The following is a 23,327-nucleotide window of genomic DNA, read 5'->3' as shown; positions in this document are numbered from 1 at the left end:
ACATTTTCAAGAAATTTTAGTTGTAAAAAAAAAAAGTTTACCATCTTGTGTGTATAGTTCAGTAGGGTTAAATATATCCACATTATTGTCCAGCAGCTCTCCAGAACATTTACATCTTGCAAAACTGAAACTCCATACTCATTACACACTAACTCCCCATTTCCGTCCTCCCTCCCAGCCCCTGGCAACCACCATCTACCTACTGTCTCTTGAGTTCGACTCCTGTGGGTACCTCAGACCCATGGAGTCATGCGGCATGAGTCTTTGTAACTGGCTTATTTCACTTAGTGTAATGTCCTCAGGGTTCATCCATATTGAGCTTGTGAGAGAATTTCCTTGCTTTTTTAAAGATGAATAACACTACGTTGTATGTATACACCATGTTTTGTTTACCCACTTATTGTGAGGTAGACATTTTAATTTCTGTAATATTTGAGACTTCTCTCTTGGGTTCTGTTGGGAGCTCAGTGAAATAAGGTTTGAGGGGTGTGTATGGAGCTGTGTTTCTAGAAGGTGAATCCCCTTTCTGTGTTCTGGTGTCAGATCCAGTGCTTAAAGGCGTCCCTGTGCCCAACATGGCACCTTCGGCAGTCAGCCGGGAAAGACACTCGTGTGATGCCCTGAATCGCTGGGTAAGAATGGCGGTCGTGTGCTCGCTCTTCTCCACCCCAGATGGGGTAACACGTGCTCACGTCTGGGACATCAGCCCCCAGGAGGGACGCTCCTGTGGAGGTACTGGGCTTCCCTCTAGGGCCCTTGCTCGGCTCACCGCTCCCCGTGCTGCGTGACATCAGGCAGGGCCTTCCAGCACGAACCCCCCCCCCCCCCCGAGGAGACCATTTCCTGGCTGCTGAGGCCGGCCGTCAGACCGCACGCCAGACGGGGGCTGTGGGGCAGCCGCTTGGGAGTTGCGGTGAGCGGCTGTGGTGGCGTCAGAGGGCGCATGAGCCAGAGCCCCTGAGCGCCTGGCCGTCGGACAGCAGGGACCGAGGGCGCAGGGCTCCGGCTGCCTTTCGGCGCTGAAATCGCGCCTCCAGGACTGTTGTGTAAAGAACGCTGTAAACAGTGTCAGTCAGCCCTGGTGTAGCGTGCGGTCATGCCCCCAGCGGCTTTGGTGAGTCAGTTAGGATGCATTCATGCAGCAACATCCAAAACAGCCAGAATCAACCATGTAGCCGGACGTTTATGGCAGGAAGGAAGTGGCCATCAATAACTTACGTGAAAAGCTGCAGGTTACCGCCCAGCACATACAGTGGTGTGTTTTATGGCGATAGAAAACACGCAGAGACCCAGGATGGGTCTGTCAGATGTCAGCAGTGGGCGCTTCTCCGTGGTGTGTTGTGGGTAATTTTTATTTTATTCTTTCGATTTACCTGTATTTCCTAGATTTTTCTACACTGCAGTTGTATTTTTTAGTAACAAAAAGTGTAAAACTTTTAGCCCATTTAAAAAGAAGTGGCCATAAGTATGCAGAGAATCAAAAGACTCGGGGAGCCTCCGAGGCCTGGGGCCGAGTGGGGGAGGGTAGATGCAAAGACCGTTGAGGCCGTCCCCAGGGGGGCCTCCTCACTGTGCCCTTGTCCCTGCAGCTGGGAGAGCAGCTCAAACAGCTGGTGCCCGCGAGCGGCCTCACCGTCATGGATCTGGAAGTGGAGGGCGTGTGCATCCGGTTCAGCCCTTTGATGACAGCAGCAGGTAACCAGTCTCCGTGGGTTGCCCTCCTTCGTTCTGGGAGCAACAGTGACATGTCCGTGAAAGTCCGGGCGGTGGTTCATTTGCTTTTCCTTGGGATACTCTGCCCTCTGTTTGAAGACGCTTTTTCTTTGCCTTTGGGCTACATTTAGGTAGATGAGCTTTCCAGGGTAACATCACTTGAGCCTCCCTGTGTTTTGGTGTCTTGTGACCCTTCGCTGTCTCCCGGGAGAGGCACCCATGGGGCTTGGGGCTCCCAGCAGCTGGGCCGCCTGCGGAGACTCTGGGCTGTGGGGAGCAGAGCCTGTGCCGCTGTATTCCCTGCTTAGGGCTCCCCGGCGGTTCGGACAGACCGTGAAGGTGGAGGGCCATGGTTTTAGACATTGGAGAAAGAGGGACGGCTGCAAGTACATGGGCTTTTACGACAGAACGTTCTGGGTGTGCGTCCAGACCTGCTTCCCACTCCCGCGCCGTAGCATGCGAGATCCCGTCTTGTGAAGTGCTTTAGGTTGCCCACCTCCGTGTCATGGGACTGAACAACCCGCTAACAAAAGATACGTTAAAAACTGATGATGCTTTATTTCTGAGATGATTTAAAGATTTTCAGAAAATCTATTTTTTTAAATGAGATATTTGTAACATTTTGGGGAAGATACTTGCTCGAGGACCTCAAAGTAGGGGGATGTGGGGCATTTGTCCTGCAAAGAAAAGCCCGCCACAAAGACGACTGGCGGCTTCCCAATCTTCCAGTAGTTTCTGCACGTGGTATGCCGGGGGCTTGAGCCCCAGAGGCTTAGTCTCTAAACCTGGCAGAGTGAGCTGAGGACACCCGAGGCAGCACGTACGGAGGCTTAGTGCGATCCTTTCCCACATTTGAGTCACACGCACGGGGTAGTGATGTTGGGTCCCTGCCAGCCCTGGGGGCTCTCAGGCTGTCCTCGGTGCTGTTGTCGTCAACCTGCCCTTCTGCCTCCCCCTCACACACCCGCCAGAATCCCGCTCTCCCCAGGATGTCATGTGCTTGCCTCGTCCTTTCTGGCCTGCAGTACAATATCGATAACTGGAGCGGAGTCCTGTGAGAAGAATTGGATTTCCTGTTAGAGTTTCATCGTGTGTTACATCAGGGGCTAATTCTGTCCTCTGTGTGAGAGAGAAGCGTGTCTACACTGCAGGAGCTGCTGTATGAACTTAGAGCGCCAGGTTTTTCTATATGGGCTTAGTGGCCTTTTTTTTTTTTTTTTTAAATGCTTTAGCTCCTGCTGACCGGATGGCCCTGGAGCTGCTGACCTCCCTGACAGTGGGAGGGGAGCCCTGCCCTCTGGCTTTCACCATGTTCCTTACACATTTCTCTAACACTCTGGGGACGCTTTCAGTTTTAGGCACTCGGGGAGAGGATGTGGATCAGCTCGTGGCCTGCATCCAGAGCAAGCTGCCCGTCCTCACCTGCACACTGCAGCTACGGGAGGAGTTCAAGCAGGAGGTGACAGCAGCAGCAGGTCTCCTGCACGTCGATGACCCGAACTGGCCTGGAATAGGGGTTGTCAGGTACGTGTTCTTGCTGTTCTGCCATGTAGAGACCGCGGGTGTGGACCGGCTTAGAAATTGGCGGTGAATTTGTGTGGTCACAGCGAACATGTCTAATGGAAGGAAAGTCAGCAAGATGTTTTGGGTGCTTAGCAAAGCCCGGCGCAGCGGCAGGTGTGGCCACCCTTGCCCTCAGTGAAGTAGCGGTCCCTGTACTTCCCGTGCCAGCTCACAGGTGACCGCGGGGCGGGGACACGTGCAGGTGCACAGCTGACAGATGCTTACCCCCACGGGGTACAGAGAGTCACTAAGGACCACTAAGACCGAGAACCCCCTCGCCGGCCAAGCACCCGCCTCTGGCCGTCGTTGGTTATCCCTGTGGCTGTTTTCCATCTCCTTCCAGGACGAGGGGAGATTCCCTGCTTCTGCTACAAATGAGGCTTCCAGACCTGGCCTCTCTCTTAAGTTTCATGGATTGAAGACTTGGGCCTTCCTTGCCATGTTCTTGACGCTGTCTGACCTTGAGATGCTTGAGTGGCTCCTTGGCCCATGTGTCTCACATTCTTGGAAATCACCAGTAGCTTAGAACCCCCTGCAGTCCTGCGTGCAAAGAGGCGTTTGATCTTTTAGATTGAAATACTGTTATTTGATGTTGTTTGTAGGTATGAACATGCTAATGATGATAAGAGCAGTTTGAAATTAGATCCAGAAGGGGAAAAAATCCATGCTGGACTCCTGAAAAAGTTAAATGAACTGGAATCTGACCTTACATTTAAAATGGGTAATTACTGTTTTTATAAGTCAACTCTTAACTTGGGAAGGCCTTTTCTAACTGGTTAAGGGACGGGGGGCTGTGTCCCCTCAGAGGAAATGCTGGTTTAGTTCTTTCTAGGGTGAGCTAGCTCCCTCCCTCTCCTGCAGCCTCTCCGGGCATCCCGTGTCCCTGTTAGCACTGGGGAGGGAGGCTCCTTTGTGCACGGCCTTGTGACCGAACACTTGGGAACAAGTCGGTCGGTTGTTTCTTCCCGCAGGCCCGGAATATAAAAGCATGAAGAGCTGTATTTACATTGGCATGGCGAGCGACGACGTGGATATTTCTGAACTAGTGGAGACCATTGCAGTCACAGCCCGAGAAATTGAGGAGAACTCACGGGTCTGTAAGACTGATCTGTGTCTCGTTCCTTTTCTGGGTTTTCTCCAGGCAGCTAGCTGAGGTCCCGAAGGAAGAAGCTCCCCTCAGAAACATCTGTTCATTCCCAAAAAGGGTGTGAATGCTTCCCATGAGCTAAACCTTGTGCCAGGAATCCAGAAGCCCACGAAGACTGGACACAGTCCCTGCCCTGGGTGGGCTCACCACTGGGGGGCCAAGATCCCCATAGCCGGGCGAGGCGGCAAATGCCGATGAGGGGACGTTAGGGGTAGCAGAGCGTTCGGGAAGACGCAGCCACCTCTGCCTGAGAGGGTGAGGAGAGAGTTCCTGAGCATAGTTGGTCCTGGGGCTGCATGAGGCACGTGTTTCTCACAGCAGAACTTCCCGCCAGTAATAGACCTTCTTTTGGCCGGTTGGCGCGGAGACCAAGCTGTAAGCTTCATGGTCGTTCTGCAAACCAGGTAATTGAGTCAGTAGAAATCCCTCAGAGGCAGAGAGAAGGAACTAAAGCAAGAGGGGTCTGAGGAGACCAAGGCTGGTAGGAAGTTGGCTGTGAGCCTGAGGAGCCGGCTTTATTCATTCTCCGGTGGACATCCTAAAGGTTCTGCTAAACTCACTCTGTCGCTTCCAATTCCACTTCCATGAATGTTGAGCAGTGTGTCTGTTTTCTGTCGGTAAGACATTCAGATCACATTTCTCGTCTCCTTTCCCTGGCAGATGAGGCTGGTCACCAAGGCGTGTCTTACCCTTATCCAGGCATTTTATCCTCTTCTGTTTAATTTCCTGTTTTACTCTGTATCCTGGTATTTTAAAAAGTGCAGAATTCCATTTACTAATAATACTTTTGAAAAATGTTGCCCATGCTGTGGTAATAGTTCTAGGCCTCGGGCAAGAAGCTTAGACAACTGGGGCGCTTGGGTGGCTCGGTTGGGTGTCTGACTCTTGATTTTGGCTCAGATCATGATCTCAGGGTCCTGGGATCGAGCCCCACGTCAGGCTCTGTGCTCAGCACGAAGTCTGCTTGGATTCTCTCTCCCTCCCTCTTCTCCTCCCCACGCTTGCGCACTCTCTCTAAAGTCAAATCTTAAAAAAAACCTTGGACAAGTAATGTCTTTCTTGGTCCTAACACAGCTTCTGGAAAACATGACAGAGGTGGTTCGGAAAGGGATTCAGGAAGCTCAGGTTCAGCTGCAGAAGGCAAATGAGGAGCGACTTCTGGAAGAGGTGAGGCTGAGCACAGAGCTCCCAGCTGACGCCACACTGGGAGCCCCTGGCAGGATGGTCATAAGCAATGGTTCTGTTTTGCAGGGGGTGTTGCGACAGATCCCCGTCGTGGGGTCCGTCCTGAACTGGTTTTCTCCAGTACAGGCTTCACAGAAGGGGAGAACCTTTAACTTAACAGCAGGTAGGACTGACAAGTGTCATCCCAGGTCTCATTGATCTTGCGAGTTTTGACCCAGTTCCTGTGATCCCACACACGAGTGGAGGAGCCCGGTGCCCACATGGCGCATGCTCAGCACTGGGTCTGCCTTGGGGACACTGCGATGTAGCATCATCTCTCTCCGGCCTCCACGGCTGCAGCCACACAAGGGCAGACCCCTCTTCCTGGAAGCCCATGGGAACGTGCCCCCTCGGCCGTTCGTGTCCTCCACATGGTGTCTTTTGCTCAGTGCTCAGCGTTAATACTTGTTGCGGTCTTACTAGTGCTTGGCCTCAGCAAGAGGCTGCTTCTGAAAGGGGAGATGAGAAGCCTGTAGTCCGGAGCACCGGGCTAGCTTATTTCAGACCAGGTCCCCAGCAAGTATTAGTAGTTGCCGGGATTTGGGGAAGATGTCCTCCTGTTGGTCTCTTCCTTTTTTGTTCTACTCGGGGAACAGCTCCCTCAGCCTGGGCCCCCTCCCTAGGAAATGATGGCTTCGATCTCCTAGGACTGTAATCTGATTTTTGAACACACCAGGCCTCAGCCTTCAGCAGAGAGGCATCTGTTCCTTGCTGCTGAAGCACCTTTCCCACTCGCACGTGGATTCCCAGGAATGCTCGGGCCACCCTGCTGGCTGAGGACTGTCCGAGGGAAGCAGGGTCCCTGGGGAGGTTCAGGGTGGAACACCCCAGCAGGGCTGGGCCTCGTGAGGAGCGCTACAAGGGGCTCTCTCCAGTTCCCAGCACATTTCCGGAGGGCCAAAGGCTCTGCTGGTCTGAGCGAGGCTCAGTGGCCGGAGGAAGCTTCTAGGGGAACGAGGCTGCATGGGTCAGCTCCCAGGGCAGCCTGTGCCAGGAGTTTCTGCACACACTTCTCTCTCTTTCATCGGCAGGCTCCTTGGAGTCCACGGAACACACCTACGTCTACAAGGTACAAGGCACGGGAGTCACACCACCTCAGACCCCCTCGGGCACCCGCACGAAGCAGAGACTTCCAGGTACAGGAGAACTGGTGGTTCCTCTTGGAACATAGACCTTTGCGTCCTGGGGGTTTTTCCTGTTTGGTGTTACCTGCATCCTTTTATTTTCTCTTCACTTAAAGACTCGTTTCCTTTTAACCATGTCCGTCGCCTTGAGCTTTAAACCGTGGAGAAATTTCTCCGCAGCACTTCACGGGGGTAGTTGGGGTCTTGAGAGCTAGCATCACGTTTAAGCTGTCCTTGCCTGAGCTTTTCCTGATGGGGACCTCGGAGGTTCCCGGCCTCAGGAGCCGTGTTGGGAGTCCTGCCAGTTCTCATTTCTCACTTCCGGGGCATCAGAGCCTGGGATCGCAGGGGTTTCTCCAGAAGCACTTGGGATTAAATAAAGCGGTCACTCATTGCACAGAGAGCTTTCAGCACTGTCCATGGCTCTTTCTCTAGGCCAGAAGCCTTTTAAGAGGTCCCTAAGAGGTTCTGATGCTCTGAGCGAGACAAGCTCGGTCAGCCACATTGAAGACTTAGAAAAGATGGAGCATCTGACCAGTGGGCCAGAGCAAGATGTCCTGGAGACCAGCAGCCCTGAGCCCCACCCTGGGTCTCCCACCCTGCAGGACACCGAGCAGACGGGGGCCCTCCAGAACGGGGCCCAGCGCCCAGAAGATGACCGTCCCCAGGTAGAAGAACTGGAGAGCTTAAGATAAAATTCACTGTTTTGCTTTGAGACTGTACTGAGTATTATTTCAGGGAAGATGAAGTTATAATGAAAATGTGAACCGTGCCACATGCTAATGCAAGAGAAATTACTGTTATTTGTGCTTAACTGGGATTTTTTGCACAAATACGTGCCTGAAAGCCAGGCTTTTTAGAAGGGCAATTGACTTGTCTAATTCCACGAGTATGCGGAGCTGTCAATACCGTTTTCCCCCGTTACCATAAACACTTGGATTCACAAAGAACACTTAGAATTTCAAGTGCCTGCCACTTGAAACACTTGCTGTTACCATTCTAAACGTAAGTGTAAGACATTGTATGAGGTTACTTATGATTTTTTGTTGAGACAGCTTTCTTTAGAACTCTCTGGGTTCTCCGCTGTACTGCTGCTGGGGAGAGACGACAGGCTTTCCATGTTGGAGCTGGTGTTCTGTTTGGGCAGGTTGCAGCAGACAGCGGGTTTGGATTTGGCTTGAAGGAGAACGGGATTCAGTGGGACTGAACGAGAGCCCATGCCCGCCGTCCCCACTGCTGCTTCCCCGGGGGGCGTGCGGGGGGGGAAGAAGCCCCCCTGCCGCAGATCCATTTCTCCCTTTATGTACTATTTGTAAACAAAGGACTATCTATGAAGAGTAACTGTAAAACTCTTGGCCATATATATGTATATTTTTAAATATTGGTAAAGCTTTTAAATTGGCACACAGGAATAGACTGTGCTCATTTCTATGTTTAATATCCGAAAACCTGATAGAGATGCTACTCTTAACCTAATATTAACTACGCTGTGTAGCACCCAGTTAAATTCTTAAGTATCCCTTTGACCCATTTGACATGGGAGCTTCTGTGGCTTCTCCCTACTAGCACCTCACCCCTTTGGGCCCAACTCAGAAACAACCAGAAAAGTCATCTTGCTCAGGCTGGTCAAGCCAGACCACTGCAGAAATAACTGGAAGTAAGCCCTGAAATACTGCCCGTTTCTACTTTTCTGGAAGTACTGCGTCTCCTCATTTATCCTAGGTAATGGCCCCTGTGCCTTTAGTCCAGCCAAGTTAAGCTACGGGACACCTCAAGATAGTGGGGTTTCACACTGGGTTTGTGAGCTGTCGTGTTGGAAGCCTTAGTTACACCATATTAAGCCTATAATTAGACTCTGATTGGATGTGATCTCTGACATTTGGCACTTGTCAAAATGCAATTTTTTTTTTTTTTGGTGCAGATGATTAAAGTCTTCCCTGTTTATTTGGTGCAATGAAGTATAGCAGATAACATGGGGAAAGGGGAAATTATCACCTTTAACAAGATTAATTTTTAAATGTTTTTATATATATTTGGAATTGTTAAATTGGTTTTGCTGAAACAGAATTTCACCCTTAAGACACTATTTGAATGTTGGTTTCAATAAAGGTTCTTGAAATTGTTACCAGTGAGTTCAGTTTCTACACAGTAATCAGGCACTGTGCCTGCCTTTAGGGTAGCAACTTCAGAAACCTAAAAGTCTCTAACAAGTGTAACTGGCATATATCACAATGTGGGCATTTTAATGACCTTACACTAAAAGAACAGACTTACCAGTGGCTCTTTGTAACACGTTAAATGTAGTCTCCTAGGAGATTAATTATATTGCACAGCAGACTGATCAGATTCTGAACTTTTCATCTCCATCTAGAAGTATAATACCAGCTTTAATTGATTATTCTAAAACATTTTGGGGCCAAAAAACCCCTCTGTGAGATGCATAGATTGTCACAGAATTTCAGTGCATTTTAAATACTGTTTATCTGTACTGTACTTACCGTTTTTCCTTTATTCCTTGACTAAACAATTAGAAATACCACATATCCGAAACGGTGGCTTGTCCAATCGCAAGGCAGGCAGCCCCTACGGGGCTCGTATTACCAACAAGGAGAAGGCTGGAGATCAGCTTCAGCGAGCAGAAAGTAAACCTAAACAAATGCCTTTGCCAAAATAAGATTTTATTTTGAAAGTCATTTGAAGGACAGTAAGGAAGGAGCCCTAAGACTCAGCAGATGTAGATTCTAATGCGCATTCTTTGCAGCCCCCACGGTGGTCTTTGTCAGGCCAACAAGTTGCTTGCTTTCTTTGGTGATCCCGTGTTTAGCTTCCTGGAGAAGAGATCTTTTCCCATAAGCCACCTTCATTCTTTTTGTAGAGCAGAGCCTTGTTTCCAGGAAACAGTGCGCTGGTGGGAGATGGGTGTTTTTTTAAAAACATCAAGGTAGACCTAATATGTTCCACAAAGTGGGGCGGCTCAGCCAGAGGCGAAGTGGAAAGGTTCTGGAAAAACAAGATTCCTCGTATGAGAGAGGAAGAACCTGGCTCCGTTAGCCTCCCTGATAGAGCTGTCACAGTATCTCTGTGTTCTTAAACATGGATCTGGATGTTCCGGTCACCCAGTATCTGTCCGTTACAAAATCACCCAGGACGTGAGGGTCCTGCAGTAACGGGAGAAGAGCAGTTGCCTGCAGACTCCTTCCGACCCATGCAAACGCCTGGCTGGGACCTAACTTCTCTGCTGATCCAGAAGTTAAAACGGAGTCTGCCGATAGCATCCTAAAAATTACTACTACCCACCACAAGAAAAGTGTCTCTGCTCTAAACTTATTTTTTCTTACAGATGAAGAAACCAGGGTGCAGAGATTTAGGATTTACCCAGCCTGTAAATTCTCACCTCTAGTATTTGCTTATCATCTTGCTGCAGCCAGAAATCCACATGTGGAAAGGGCATCCAGGAATACGGTCCTATACGCAGTTGCTCTGTCTTTGCGTCGTAAATACTAATCATCTAAGAACATTTCCAGGACAGAATGTAAGGCATGTTCCCCGCTTCTCAAACCCCACCAGTAACGCCAACCCAGTGCAGTCCAGCAGTCACGCATGTACCTGGAGACTAAGCTTCTGGAAAATGTCTCCTGATAAAAGCTGCTACTGCCCTGTGTGAGTAACATGCAGTATTTCCTCCAGTCCTGACAACAGTCCTTGAGGAAGATAGTGTTTTTCTCATTTGAGGTGAAAACCTGAGGCTCAGGGGGACAGTGGGCCCGCAGCCGTGGGTGAGCCCGACCCAAGTCCACGGCGGCCGGACTCACTGCTGCACAAACGTGCCGCAGAACCTGTGCCCAAGCACCCATGTACCCGCAACTTCAGAGCACACCGTGCAGGCCCATCAAAAGCCTGGAGAAACCAACTTGTACAAACGCTCATTTGCCCAATGATCCAATTCCCCGAATCCCCTCAGCTGCCAGTGGTGGGTTCAAACCAGCAGCGTTGGGTTTGGGTTCCCGAGACTGAGCTAGGTGCTGAGGTTAGCAGAGTCCAGGCTACTGTGCGGCTGCAAAAAGTGCAGAAGGAACCTTCCAGCTGTGCACTGGTTGGCAAAAGAGATCGCTCTGAAGGCCAAACATTTCTCCAATGAAAACGTCCACACCCCATTCGTGCGCACACCTCTCGCAGGAGGGGCGTGCGTGTGTGTGTGTGTGAATGCGCTGTCAGGTGTCTCACACCGGAGAAGGGGTGAAAGCACCCTTTAAGTATTTTTAAATGGCACGTAAGGCTTGGATTTTTCTCTAAATTCCAAAATTAAGGTGTTAGTATTAATAAAGCATCCCTGGCGATCAAACTTGTAAAAACCAATCTGATCATCGTTTTGGATTAATCTACTTGTTCCAGCAGATCGCCCTTCAAGGACTTGGTCCAAAGGAGTGTGTGCTGCCGAGGGAGAAAACTCTTCTTCCCAGTGCCTGGGTCTCCTTTCCTTGCGGCACGTGTAGGTAAAGGTTGCACTAAGTAAAAAGGGTCCGTTCTCTTTGCAATGAATGGTGGGGCACATGTTCCCTCCCTCTACACCTTCAAGGCAGAGAACTGGGGTCTTGAGATTACAACCTAATATTATTCTTTGTTGTGTGTGGGAAAGAGAGCTGATCCCTGATCATTTTATAGCTTTAAAGAAACTCAAACTGTTCACTTCTAAGGTCTACAAAACTGGAGGCTTTGGACTGCAATGCCCTTTTTTTTCCCCCCTCTTAACACAAAGACGATTTCAAACTCACTGGTCCTCCTGTTAAAGCTCGGGCAGCACGGAGCTCCTCCTCTGGACCCCGATCTGGGAAGGATGCTCGGTAAATCTCTGCCGTCTTAATGTTGACAGCTGTGGGGGACAAACAACATTTTCTCTGACTTAAGACACAAATGGAAAGTTTGCATGGTCTTACATTTCTCCCACCTGTAACAGAGCGTGGTGAGTCTCCCCTAGAGAGAGAGGAGAATCATTCTGTTCATTTCCACTGTGAAGAGTGTAGCTTCTCCCTTCGTGCAGAGGGAAACTCCTAGCGGGCCTCTGACCACCGTCCCATCTCAGCCGAGCCCGTCGCGCACACAGTGGGGCCCGGGCCAGACTCGGGAAGACTTTGCCCCGAACCAAGAGCAGCTCCCCCTGCGCCCATGGGCAGCCCACCATCCCTCCATGCAAGCGCATGGCAAACCTCCCTGCTCAGCCCTGTGACCGCATGGATCTCTGAACGGCTGGGGGCAGAAGTGTGGCATGGGATCATGGCCAAATCTGGTGTTTTTAAATGTTGTTACTTCTGCCATACACAATTCTAGGGAATGGAATATACACGATCACAGATGGGACAGAAATCCTCTGCAAACACAGCTAGCTTCCCCCTGCTCTCAACCTCAGCGGCCCTGGGGGCTGTCGCGGGAGAGGGTTCTGGGTTTTCTTGAGCCCGAAGAGCTTTACGCTTTGCTTAGGAGGAACTGGGTTCGCAACCAGACCTTACCAGGTTGTTCATGTGTAAGGAGACACAAATGCCTGTACTGACCCCGGAGCCCCGGCTGGAGGGGAGCCCTGTTCCCCGTGCCGCTGGCTCTGCTTTCTACCCGCTCCCTTGTTTGTCCCTGTGCGCTTTCGGGATTGTGGACATTCTTGGTTTTGTAGCCAGAGGGCAGAGAAGGCATGCTGCTTGCCCGGGGCCCGCAGAGGAGCGAGGACAGGAACCTACAGTGAGCACAGCGGCTCCCAACGTGATGACCGGAGCCTGTCCTGCCGGCACAGGAATGGCCTCTGACCCTCGACCAAACATGCTACTTACCAATGCCATGAATCACTGGAAAGTGGTTTTCGTTTTCTTCCCGGTCATTTAATTCTGACAATAACAACAAAAAGGTTCTTTTTAAGATCTAAGAAATACGCAACAATTGCCTTCATGTTCCATAATTAAAGCCAAGAAGGAGCCCACACTGCAAAAGGAGAAAAAATCAGAACACGCAACGGACTGTTTTCCTGCGTCCCTGCCAAGTCCCCGAGCAGGGGGGTCCCCGAGCAGGGGGGCTGATAGTCCACAAAGTGCCCCGTCCTGAGTTAGAGCCTCCCGGCCCCCTGCACCCTCAGCCGTCCACCACACGTGGGGAAGGGGCCGGGGAAGCCTCTGAAAGTCCCCAGGAAGGGTGAAGGTGGGGGTCAGGGTGTCCGCGGGGGAGGGGCGGGCCGTGGCCACAGACGACACCAGTGGCACACGCGTCAGCCAGGCGCTGCCAGACTGTCTCCCATGACTGAGGTGCTTCTGCGAGGTCTTGCTTTGAGGGTGAGGGCACCAGCTTTGGGGAGGACGGCAGAACTCACCTGTCACACACAGTGTCACTAAGTGAATGTCCTCTGCTTGTCTGTCAAATTCACCTACAACGATAGTTCCTAGTTAGCAGCACACAGGCTGAGTGAGGCGAGAAGGGGCCAGATTCCCATGGAAGGACGCCACAGCACCCCACGGGCCAAGTGACAGGCCCGTTCCCAGCCTCAGGCCCAAAGCAAACTGACCGAGGCTATCCCCTCCTCTCTCCCCGCTGAGGCCTGTGGGGGCACCGCTGATGCGTAGGCTTTTTACTCTTAATCAACAGTTATAAAAAACTTGATCACTGTAAGAAAAAAAAAGGGAAATACAGGCAAGTATAAGAAGTATATGGGTTTTTACTGGTCTAAGTACGTGGGTTTTTAACGTCCATAGTCCCAGCAGTGAGCGGCACGTACGTTTCCTTTCTTCCTGGCCCGTGCCCTGCTGAGTCCACTCCAGGTGGGCAGCTTTATGTCCCCACAATGCACCTACCTTCCCACGTAATTCTAAGTCTTGCTTAATGGCTCCTGAGCTGTTTCTTTACTGATGGACGTTAGACTATTTCCGAACGTAAAGAATGATCTTACTGCCCATCTTTGGGCATACATCTCTGCGCACGTTGCCGGTGATTTTCTTAGATTCCCAGGTGCAAATTACTGGGTCAAAGGACATGAAACCTTTTTAAGACTCAAGCCAAGGGGCGCCTGGGTGGCTCAGTCGTTAAGCGTCTGCCTTCGGCTCAGGTCATGATCCCAGGGTCCTGGGATCGAGTCCCACATCGGGCTCCCTGCTCAGCGGGGAGCCCGCTTCTCCCTCTCCCACTCCCCCTGCTTGTGTTCCCTCTCTCGCTGTGTCTCTCTATGTCAAATAAAATTTTTAAAAAAGACTCGAGCCAAGATGCCAGGTCGCCTTGCCCAGAGCCTGCAGCAGCGACTATGCCAGCGCATGCGAACGTGCCCAGCTCGCCGCCTCGTGGCTCACAGAGCAGGGGCTTCAGCGCTACCTCGGTAGGGGAAACAGTGGCATCAGCGGTGTTCTAATGTTCTGCAGATTAAAATGGACGCTACGGCCCAGAGGGCGGTTCTGCCTTTACATAGGTCAGTGGTATTTGGGACCGGGTGGACTGCTGTCGCACGGACACTCTGGCCCCCGTCCCCTCAGCCCCTGAAAACCGAGCTCTGCGCTCCTCCTGCCCGGTCCCGGCTCCAAGCAGCGGGGCCCCTCCGAGGTTTGGCACTAACGAGGATGTTTTTACCCAAGCCACAGTGGGCGCAGACTTCTGTCGGAGTTGGGAGAAAGCAGGGCACTTACTGAGAAGCTGATGAGTAAGTTTTTGTGACAACTGCCTGTCGTCACTGAAGCCTCCCACGAGGTGCACTTCCAGCCTGGCAAAGAGACAGGACGGGGGTCAGAGGCCCACACTCGGGCACACAGCTCTCCGCGTCCACGAAGCCACGCTCCAGCGGTGCCTCCTGCGGGCCACGTCCATGCCGTGGCGCAGGGAGGACACGTCTGGGTGGCACTGGGGGAAACGGGTGAGGCTGCCAAGGGCTGCGCGAGCCTCTGGGGACCCCATCCAGGGGCCCCGACGGCCCAGGGGAGCTGCGTCTGCTGGCGACAGGCACCGCTGCGCCGCGGAGGGCCAGACGCCCAGCTCCGGAGGAGCAGGACTACCGCCCGCTTTCACCCACCCGACGCGGGGCTTCCAGAAACCTCGGACACGTCTCTCAGCCTGACGGGGCGCGGGGCTGGGCAGGGGAGGCGGCCGATGGCGCGGAGACTGCACTGGGCCCCTCCGTGCTAGCTCCCGTCCACCTCACCCGGACGGACGGAGTATCCTCTCCATTTCCGAGAGGGAAACGCGGTCGGTTCCTAAAGCCACGCATACCCACTACGCCAGCTTTTCCAAGCTGGGGACCCCCTGCCGCTCCCTCGGGACGAGCCTCCCGAGGACGGTCCCCACACACACTAGCACGGCCGAGGCCTGAGAAGCCCCGCGGCTGGAAACCCCGAACTCCCCTGCTGGACCCCGTGTCCCCCGCCCTCGTCTACCGACCCCCTTGTCCGCAGCCCGGAACAGCGCCTTCTATGGCAGACAAAGCCTTCCTGACCAAGGAACCCGAAGCGGCCACTGAACCGGCCATGTCGCCAGCACGAGGACAAGCATCAAGGGGCCCCAACGAACGTGAGCCAGCAGGAGGCGCCGTGATGGGCACGGGGCTCCAGGTTCGCCTGCCCGGGTGTCCTGCAGCAGACCTGCCACGTTAGTTCCAGAACCCAGCAAGGACCCCCCAACCCCACCCCCCCGCCACCGTGTCCCCGCGGAACAAGCACGCCCAGCATCGAGTGAAATCACCGAGCGCCACCCACATGGGGCACACGCTCCCAAGGCCGGCCCGGCCTGGGTGACACGAAGGAAACTCGCAGAGCTTCCCTGCCTCCAGCCCTTCCCACCGCATAACATCCCGTGGGGCTCCCTGAAGGCCCCCCTGCCTTAAATGGGGGCGCCCCGGGGCACCTTCTGACTGGGAGGAAGCCCCCAACAAGTGACTGCCAGAAGAACGGACGGACGCGGGGAGGCAGCATCTGGGGTCTAAAAAAGCGACGTCGGACACGTGAACATCTCAAAGCACGTGAGTGACAAGACAACCGGAGGTTCAAAGTCAGACCTTCAGGACCGTCAGCCTGTACCCGTCACCCCACAACCACTGACGAGGGGCCCACGCCGTGCCAGTTCTGCTCCCCGGGAGCAAGGCGGCCACCATGGCCATGACCTCCTGCGTTGCTGCCACGGCCGGCCCCGCCACACCCGGGTGCACGGTTCCTGACAGCACAAGACAGACGAGTGTGGAGCTCACCTTCCACACTGAGCGTGGTCAGAGAAGGCTTTTATGGAGCTCATGATCAAGGGGACCTCCGCTCTGGTGTCGGTTCCATCACAGTGGGTCAAGCAGGTGGCCCCGTTACCTGAAGGAAAGGGTGGAATGACTCAGGTTATTCGCCGTGAGAGCCCGGGATGCCAGGCACACCTACTGCTGTCCCTTCGGACTGCCTCATCTCTGGGTAGCCTGGAGGAAGAAGGAACAGAAACCTGTGCTGCCCCGGCCAACCCTCCTGACCAGGGCCACGGGGAGACAGCACGCAGGCTGGAGAGGTGAGCGGGGCCCGGGAGACTCAGGCGCAGGCTCTGACGGCCCCACGCGGGCAGCCGCTTTAAGGAACGGTTTCCTTCGTGTCTCTCATCCTACCTGTGTGCCTCAGGACCACAATGTGACAAGTGGTGGCATCATCAGAACCCAGAATGGAGATGGAGCCTGTTTGAAAAAGAAAGAAAATAAAATACCCAGTAGCCTTGGGGGGTAACGCCCAATGCACGGCTTCCTAACCTACCATCCTTTGGGGAGGTCACTGCCAGCTCTCTTTGCTGAACATACAGAAGGCCCTGGGGTCCCACTTGTTGAACAGACTGACCTCTGAGAAGTCTGGCTCTTTCCTGTTTAATTAAGAAAAAAAATAAAATAGTGATGGAAATTAGTGAGGGCTGGGTACCCAGCGAGGGCTCGCAGGGCTCGGCGTGGGAGCACTACCAGGTGGACCAGCTAAGCTAACGGGACAGCAGTCGCTATCGTGGGGGACAGGGCAGAGGAACGGTGAAGTTCTCTTCCTTGATGAACCCACAAAACGAGACCTGACTCAGGAGCAAGAGACTCTGCCCAACTCTGCAACTGGGAAGGGAATCGGAGTGTCGGGGCCAGCGCCCCGGCCGGCTCCGCAGCCACAGCCCTCGTGGGGAGTGAGGCTAGGACTCTCCCTGTCCCCCATCTGGCCCTCCCACTTTGGGACCCCCGCACTGAGTATGCACCCCGAACGTGCACCTCCCCGCAAGCGGCCAGCAACACTGAAGGCCACATATAGGAAGATGGTCTGGCGATGTAAATGGAAAAGATACAAAAGCGTAAAAAAAAAAAAAAAAAAAAAAGCCCCACAAAACCCAAAACTTAAAAGCTCTAACTATACCAGTTCCTACAGCAGGGCTCAGGCGCTACTACACACGGGAGGCTCCATTCTGCGAATGCTCTCTGATGGGGTCCCTACCAGAAAGGAGTGGCCAGGAGCCAGCCAACCCATGGAAAGGCCGTGTTAATATCAGGTGTCAAAACTTCCTCTCCTTGAATGTGAGCATGATTCCGCGGTCAGCACGCACACCCGTGCGTGGAAGCGCTGAATCACCGGATGGTGCGCCTGAAGCGAATATTATCACCCGGAATGGCAACCACCCTGGAATTAGGGTTTAAAAAAAATCTTAGGCAGGGGCCCCTGGGTGGCTCAGTCGTTTAAGCGTCTGCCTTCAGCTCAGGTCATGATCCCAGGGTCCTGGGATGGAGCCCCGCGTCGGGGAAGCCTGCCTCTCCCTCTCCCACTCCCCCTGCTTGTGTTCCTGCTCTCGCTGTGTCTCTCTCTGTCAAATAAATAAAATCTTTTAAAAAATTTTAGGCAGTACCCTAAAACAATTCAAAATAATAATAATAATAAACCCTCAGGTGGTTCAATTCTTCAATGAAAACAAACTTTTTTTCAAAGACGTCAGACTGATAGAACGATTTATACCATCACAGGATACACGCGCTGTGTCCTTCCTTCTCACTTGCAACAAGCAAGCTCCTCAGAGAACAAATTCCCATCCCACTGCGCAGTGTCGGGCCTGGAGCAGAGAGCTTTCTGGTCTTACAGGCTTGTCTCCTGCCTGGGGCTCATGCGGGTTGGTGCTTGCTGACTTCGTAAAACACAAGATGTAAAAATCAACCAACCAACCAACCATGATCAGCTTGACTAGTTACACCATGTTTTCTTCTTTTCATAAACCTTCATTAACTGGAAGCGAGGCGGCAATGAGCAAGACCGTGCCTCCTCCACAGAACCAACCAGAAGGAGCCCAGGAGCTGCGGTGTCAGGCCGGAGACGGGAGAAGGCAGCTTTGCCTTGTGTTCCCCCTTGAGCACATACCTTCTGCTTTAGTCTTTCGGGGACGGGGAAAGGAGGGCGAAGGCAACTTGTGACCAACCGCTTTCACGCGGGGCCAGCACCCAAAAGCAAAGCCGTGTGTGCGAGCATGAACTGCCACTTGCATACCCAAGACCAGAAATCGCGACGTCCTAGCACCCCGCCCCCAACCCAGCTCCAATTTCCCAGCAGACAGGAGCATAAATCAGAAGAGAGGATGCCACAAAGGGACAAGAACATGTTGTTTGGGTTTCCCACGTTAAGAAATGAAAAAAAGTTTAGCCAAACTTCTCCACGGTGCAAAAACACGGAGAGCTACTTCATGAGCTCCCATCCCTTCCTGAAATAAAGGAGCCCCGTCTTCTCAACGTCTGCTAATCTCTGGAAACTCGGAGTCCCCAAGGAATCCCCTCTTGGGCAGGCTCTCGTTTCCCAATTCCTCTTCCTGAGCGCCCCTCGCTTAAGCCAGGGCTCAGCAAACTTTTCTCTGAAAAGGGCCAGAGAGTAACTATTTGGGGCTCTGCTGGGGTGCGGTCTCCTCTTGCAACCACTAGGCTCTGCTGTGTAGCCTGCGAGCGGAGACAACATGTAAACAAGTACACGGGCGTGCTGTCCCCGGAAGACTTCATTTATGGGCGACACCGCCATCTGAATTCATTTGCTATAATTTCACATGTCACGAAATACTCCTCTTTGGATTTCCTCCCCACCCCCCATTTAAAAATGTAAAAACCATTCGTGGCTCACCGGCTGTCCACAGTCAGCATCTGGCCCGGGGCTGGAGTTCACTGACCCCTGTCTTAGCCAATCACTTAGTATGACCACGCGTCCCTCTCCCCTGCTGCCATAGTCTGTCAGTTCTTCCTGCAAGTTCTCCCCCACCCCAGGGAAAAGGGGATGATGCTGTCTGCTCCTTAGCCTGTGTGAGGATTAACTGGGTGGCCGTCCCCATGCCCGCCTGTTTCCCTGACCCCGAGGTCCCCCTCGCCACCCACGCGACCCTCCCCGATGGCTGCCGGCGTCACTGCTTCTCAAGGCTGATTCTGTTCCATCCCTTTCCTGCTCGGAAACCCTTTGAGTCCAGCAATTTCACTTGTGGGAATAATTAGGGGGGGTTATTAAGACTTAGCTCTGTGAATGTTCATAAAACGCCGAAGATTTAGAAATACCCTGCATGCTGAGAGGCAGGAACTAAGTTACGGGGCATTCATGCCGTGTAATGCTACGGAACCACACTTAGCACGATGCTGGGGGACTGGCTACTGAGCACCGGCGGGTGACTCGGTAAGAGCAAAGGCTCAAAGATGAGAGCCCCGCCCAGAGGAATGAATGTTCCGCGATGCTGACCACGGATATAGACCTGCCCTGTCTCAGAGTAGCCACTCACCACGCCCGTGGCTGTTGAGCACCAGAAACGTGGCTAGTATGACTGAGGAACTGGGTTTTCCATTTTCTTTCGTGGTGATGACATATAAGGGGCCCCATGTAGTGGGGGGAAAGGGGGTCCAGACTGAGCAGCGCCACGCTAGAGCCAAAGGCAGGCCGTCCGGGTCCCCACGCGGGCTTCACCACTCCCACGATGTGGGGCTCCGGGCAACTCACTCCACCTGTCTGTGCTCATCTCTAAAATGGGCTCATCTCTAACATGGGCCAAGCGAGAACACCTGCTTCCGCAGGCGGGGCACGTCCCCCGGCGTCCCCATAAGGCCTGCCACTCCTGCTCGGTGCCGGGCCTGGCTAGGGACGGGTTTCTAACGGCTGCCGCCGCACAGGCCAGAGCGTCCCGTGAAAAAGACACATCGCCGAACAGTGTATGGAGTTTGCGCTCACTTTCGGAAGTACATCATTTGTATGTAAAGAAAAACCTCTGCACCAAAACGCCAACAGTGGTTGTGGTGTCCTTTTTGACGTCTATATGTTCGTTCTTAAAAAAGTCACGCACGACTAGTTCTAGAAAAACTAATGAAAGCTTTCATTTCACCCCACTGCTTATTCGGTCAAAGATCCACCGAAACCCCTCTAACCCCGGGGCGACCCACCTCCCTGGGTCTCTATCTCCCACTCTCTCCCCTCATCCCCTCTGCGCCGGGGGGAACCCTGCCCATCCACCTGCTCTCCCCCTCCTCCCCCTGTTCTGATCTCTCCCCTGCGTCCATCCTTCCCTAAGACCGCTGCAAAGGCGGTGAGCACCCCCAGTTTCCTGTAATGCACACTGGCCCCCACTAGGCAGCCAGCCTTCAAGCTGGCCGGCCATCCTGGCCTATCACAGCCCTCCCGACGCTCCACTGAGTGTGCTGCTTCGGACACTCTTCCTAACTTTTTATCACAGAAATTCTCAGGGAGACATAAAAATAGTGTCCCCTAAATTCTTTAGGCAGCTAAAATATTTTCCCCTTGGAGAGTCCTACTCCGACTTCATCAGTTAACGAGGCGACAGCGATGCAGCCCAAGGAAAACGCTTAGAACAGGGCCTGATGTCTAAGTACCCAGAAGGTCGACTGTTTTCTTGAACTGCAGGCTGAGAATCACAGAGGTGCCCCCTTTTCCCTGTAACTCCTCATCCTTCAGGTCATTCTCAGGGGTCCTTCTGCTTATTCATGGATATAACAAACATTTGCAAAGCGCAGATTCATGGCCAGACTACCCTAGGCGCGGAGGACACGGAGCAATAACACACAGTCTGTTCAGGAAGCTCATGTTCTGGGGGACAGATCGAGGGAGAATCAACACAACAAGTATGCAGACAAAATACTTCCAAAGTGTGCAACGGTTAACAGGAAACCCCACTACGACCTTCGGTGAGCCTTCGGTGAGCCTCAAGGCTGGGTCAAGTTCGTCCGCTTCACCTCACAGTGCAAACGGGCATTCTTCCTGGATGGCACTTAACAGTGTATGGTTTTTGAGCCGTTCTGTAATCAAAAACCATCCCCTCTAACTAGGCTGTAAAGCAGTCTGCCCTGCATGTAGGAAACAGGCGAACACGGTGCCCGACAGACATCGGAGGCTCAGTAGGTATCTGCAGTCAACGAACTGACGGATTCCCCCTCAACCAGAGCTGGGGCACGTGAGAGGTTCGGACCCATTTCTTTTTTACGTTAAGAACCCCTTTCCAAACTGTCTCTGCATAAGCATGGACCACGGGTTCAGAGATCTGCTTGAGGACAAAAGCAGAAGACGGAACAAAACCTAACCCTTCCATCAGGGCGTGGTCCTCAACACGGCTCAGCTGGGGGGAAAGCAGGGCCCTTCCTTCTGGCTAAAAATACCCGTGGGCCCTAATCCCCGGGGGGGTGGGGAAAAGCCCGGGGAAGCGGCCGGGTGCCCCTGGCCGGAGCCCCGCCGGGAGGAGCGGCTCCCCGCGGGGCGCGGACCCCGGCGACTGCCAGCGCGCAGGAGCGCTGCCCAGGGTGGCCTCAACGGGCCAAGCCCGGCTCGAGGTCGGGAAGTCCCCGGGCGCCCTCCGGCCGCGGTGCTGTGCGACCTCGGGCAAGTCGCCTAACCTCTCTGGGCCGCCCGCCCCTCCTCCGGCAAAGAGAGGCCTCGGCAGAATGCCCTCGAAGGTTCCAGGGAGGGGAAAGCCCCACAACAGACACCTCGAGCCAAGGCTCGCTGCCGGCGGCCGGGGCTCCCGACGTGCCGCCAGTCGTTCCGCTGCGCCAAGTTTAAACTCTGCCTCCAGGAGCGCGGAGGCAAGCGGTGGGGCGAGGAGGGTCGGGCCCGCCCGGCAGGGCCCTTCGGGCCCGCCTCGAAGCTCCCTTCCCCCCACCCCAGCCCGGGTCCCGCTCACCTCCAGAGGCGGGTGGGCTCGCACCAGGTCCCCGGCGGACTGCGGCAGCCGCACTCGCCGCCCCTCGACGAGCAGCGGCATCGCGGAGGCGGCCGCCCGGGCAGGCCCAGGGAGGCGGCGGCCTCCCCAGCCCCGGGCCGCCCGCGGCCCCCGCCCCCGCCCCCAGGCCGCCCCGCCGCGCCCCGCCCCCCGCGGGCGCCGCCGGGAAGTGGAGTCCCCCGGGGCGGGGGGGGGGGGGGAGGAGGGGCGTTGCAGCCCGGGAGCGGCTGGGGAAATCGGGGGCGGGGCCGCACGGCCCTGTGGGAGATGTAGTCCAAACGCGAGGGAGGGGCCCGCGGCCAGCCCCCTCCGCAGGGGGCGCTGGGAAATGTAGTCCCGAAAGCGTGGGCGTCCAGAAAAGGCGGGGAGCTGGGGTGCTGGCGACAGCCTCAGCTCCTGGTGCCCTTCCTGGCTCGACTAGCGGATCAGCCAAGCCTGGCCCGAGTGTGGGCTCTGGGGTCGGGCTGCCTGGAGTCAAGATCACGGCTCTACTACTTCTCCTCGTGACCTTGAGCAGATTATCCGAGTTGGGGAACCAACGGCTATGCTGCTCCATAGGATTGTGTTCAATCAACAATAAACGCTGAACTGCGAAAACAGAGTCGAAACTTTGCTAGCCCCACACATTTAGAAATCATCAGTAACACTTGCTGCTTGGTGTTCGCGAGGCACTCACTGATGGGCTAAGAACCCTGGGAGTGACGATCAGCAAGATACCACCCAGTCCCTACTGATGATAGGCTTCTCGCCTAGGGACTCTCTGTTCTGCAATTTGGAAATATCCCTTAAATAGACCCAACTCCACAATACGTCAACCAAAAGGCAACTTTACAAAACTAGTGGTGTGATGAAGAGCCACCTCACAGAGCAAACCCTGTTGGAACGGTGTCTGTCTTCAAAGCTCCCAGGGGGATTCTAGGACCAAGAATTAAGATCCACCATAATAAGCAAGGCCTGGCAAGGGCTGGGGCCGGGGGGGGGGGGGGGGGGGGGCAACGCCCTTCCTCTCTCCAGGTGAGACCACTTCAGCACCAAAGAGGCGATCGGTGTGGATGGATGCACGGTACCCTTGCCTTGGAAAAATTCCTTCCACGCAAGGGCTTCCCGCTTAGCTTTCCCACAAAGGCAGCTGGACAGCTACTGCCTTTCCATGCATTTTCCCTGAATCCTCACAACCCTCAAGTTGGTAACAGGTATGTCCACCCTACAGCTCCCAGTGGAGCTTGGACTTGTTCAAGGTCACACAGCTAGCTAGAGAGACGCCTAGTGTGTTATCCGTGACACCTGTGAGGTCCCCCGCCCTTTCACACTTGGACAAATTCGGCACTTCTCGTTAAGGAAGAGCCGACCATAGCCGACAGACAACAGGATAGACCCTGGAACTCCCACCCCAAATG

General features: G+C 54.0%; 2 protein-coding genes across 6 annotated transcripts in view; one reads left to right on the top strand and one right to left on the bottom strand.

Annotated features, from left to right (window-relative positions):
• PDXDC1 (pyridoxal dependent decarboxylase domain containing 1) overlaps positions 1-8,896 on the top strand; it is a 52,041-nt gene extending 43,145 nt beyond the window's left edge. For 3 of the 4 annotated variants that reach the window (XM_028117458.2, XM_028117457.2, XM_028117459.2), the window contains 9 exons: positions 544-632; positions 1,590-1,695; positions 3,066-3,237; positions 3,879-3,997; positions 4,248-4,369; positions 5,498-5,590; positions 5,675-5,771; positions 6,679-6,783; positions 7,207-8,896. In XM_028117458.2, coding sequence (XP_027973259.1) covers positions 544-632; positions 1,590-1,695; positions 3,066-3,237; positions 3,879-3,997; positions 4,248-4,369; positions 5,498-5,590; positions 5,675-5,771; positions 6,679-6,783; positions 7,207-7,466 — 1,163 coding nt within the window. In that variant the 3' untranslated portion in view covers positions 7,467-8,896. Of the gene's footprint in view, positions 1-543; positions 633-1,589; positions 1,696-3,065; positions 3,238-3,878; positions 3,998-4,247; positions 4,370-5,497; positions 5,591-5,674; positions 5,772-6,323; positions 6,784-7,206 lie in introns of those variants that run through there. The other variant, XM_088017381.1, reaches the window with a different exon arrangement.
• A 532-nt stretch (positions 8,897-9,428) lies between these two features.
• On the bottom strand, positions 9,429-22,036 carry NTAN1 (N-terminal asparagine amidase). 2 transcript variants are annotated; one of them, XM_028117460.1, is made up of 10 exons: positions 21,892-22,036; positions 16,494-16,596; positions 16,352-16,417; positions 15,962-16,070; positions 14,415-14,488; positions 13,118-13,171; positions 12,588-12,641; positions 11,544-11,641; positions 10,166-10,279; positions 9,429-9,771 (listed from the first exon to the last, which is right to left on the bottom strand). In XM_028117460.1, the coding sequence occupies exons 1-10, from the start codon at positions 21,970-21,972 to the stop codon at positions 9,592-9,594; spliced, it is 933 nt and encodes a 310-aa protein (XP_027973261.1). In that variant the 5' UTR covers positions 21,973-22,036; the 3' UTR covers positions 9,429-9,591. The 2 variants fall into 2 exon arrangements, with proteins under 2 accessions (XP_027973261.1, XP_027973262.1); XM_028117461.2 differs by lacking the exon at positions 16,494-16,596 and having other exon boundaries at positions 21,892-21,991.
• Positions 22,037-23,327: the final 1,291 nt, after the last annotated feature.

The sequence above is a fragment of the Eumetopias jubatus genome, unplaced genomic scaffold (assembly GCF_037043125.1).
Source record: "Eumetopias jubatus isolate StellerSeaLion01/CBP00866 unplaced genomic scaffold, mEumJub1_p1.0 scaffold_12, whole genome shotgun sequence".
Taxonomy (NCBI): Eukaryota; Metazoa; Chordata; class Mammalia; order Carnivora; family Otariidae; genus Eumetopias; species Eumetopias jubatus.
The sequence above is the reverse complement of the archived record's forward strand: the minus strand, read 5'-3'. Positions and strand labels throughout refer to the sequence as shown.

Excerpts from the sequence above, each read along its gene's own strand:
- NTAN1 (XM_028117460.1), bottom strand. The coding sequence starts at position 21,972 with ATGCCGCTGCTCGTCGAGGGGCGGCGAGTGCGGCTGCCGCAGTCCGCC. Across the intron at positions 16,071-16,351 it reads TGTGGTCCTGAGGCACACAG|GTAACGGGGCCACCTGCTTG; the intron begins GTAGGATGAGAG and ends CCTTTCCTTCAG. Across the intron at positions 9,772-10,165 it reads ATGATAAGCAAATACTAGAG|AACCTTTCCACTTCGCCTCT; the intron begins GTGAGAATTTAC and ends TTGTTTTTCCAG.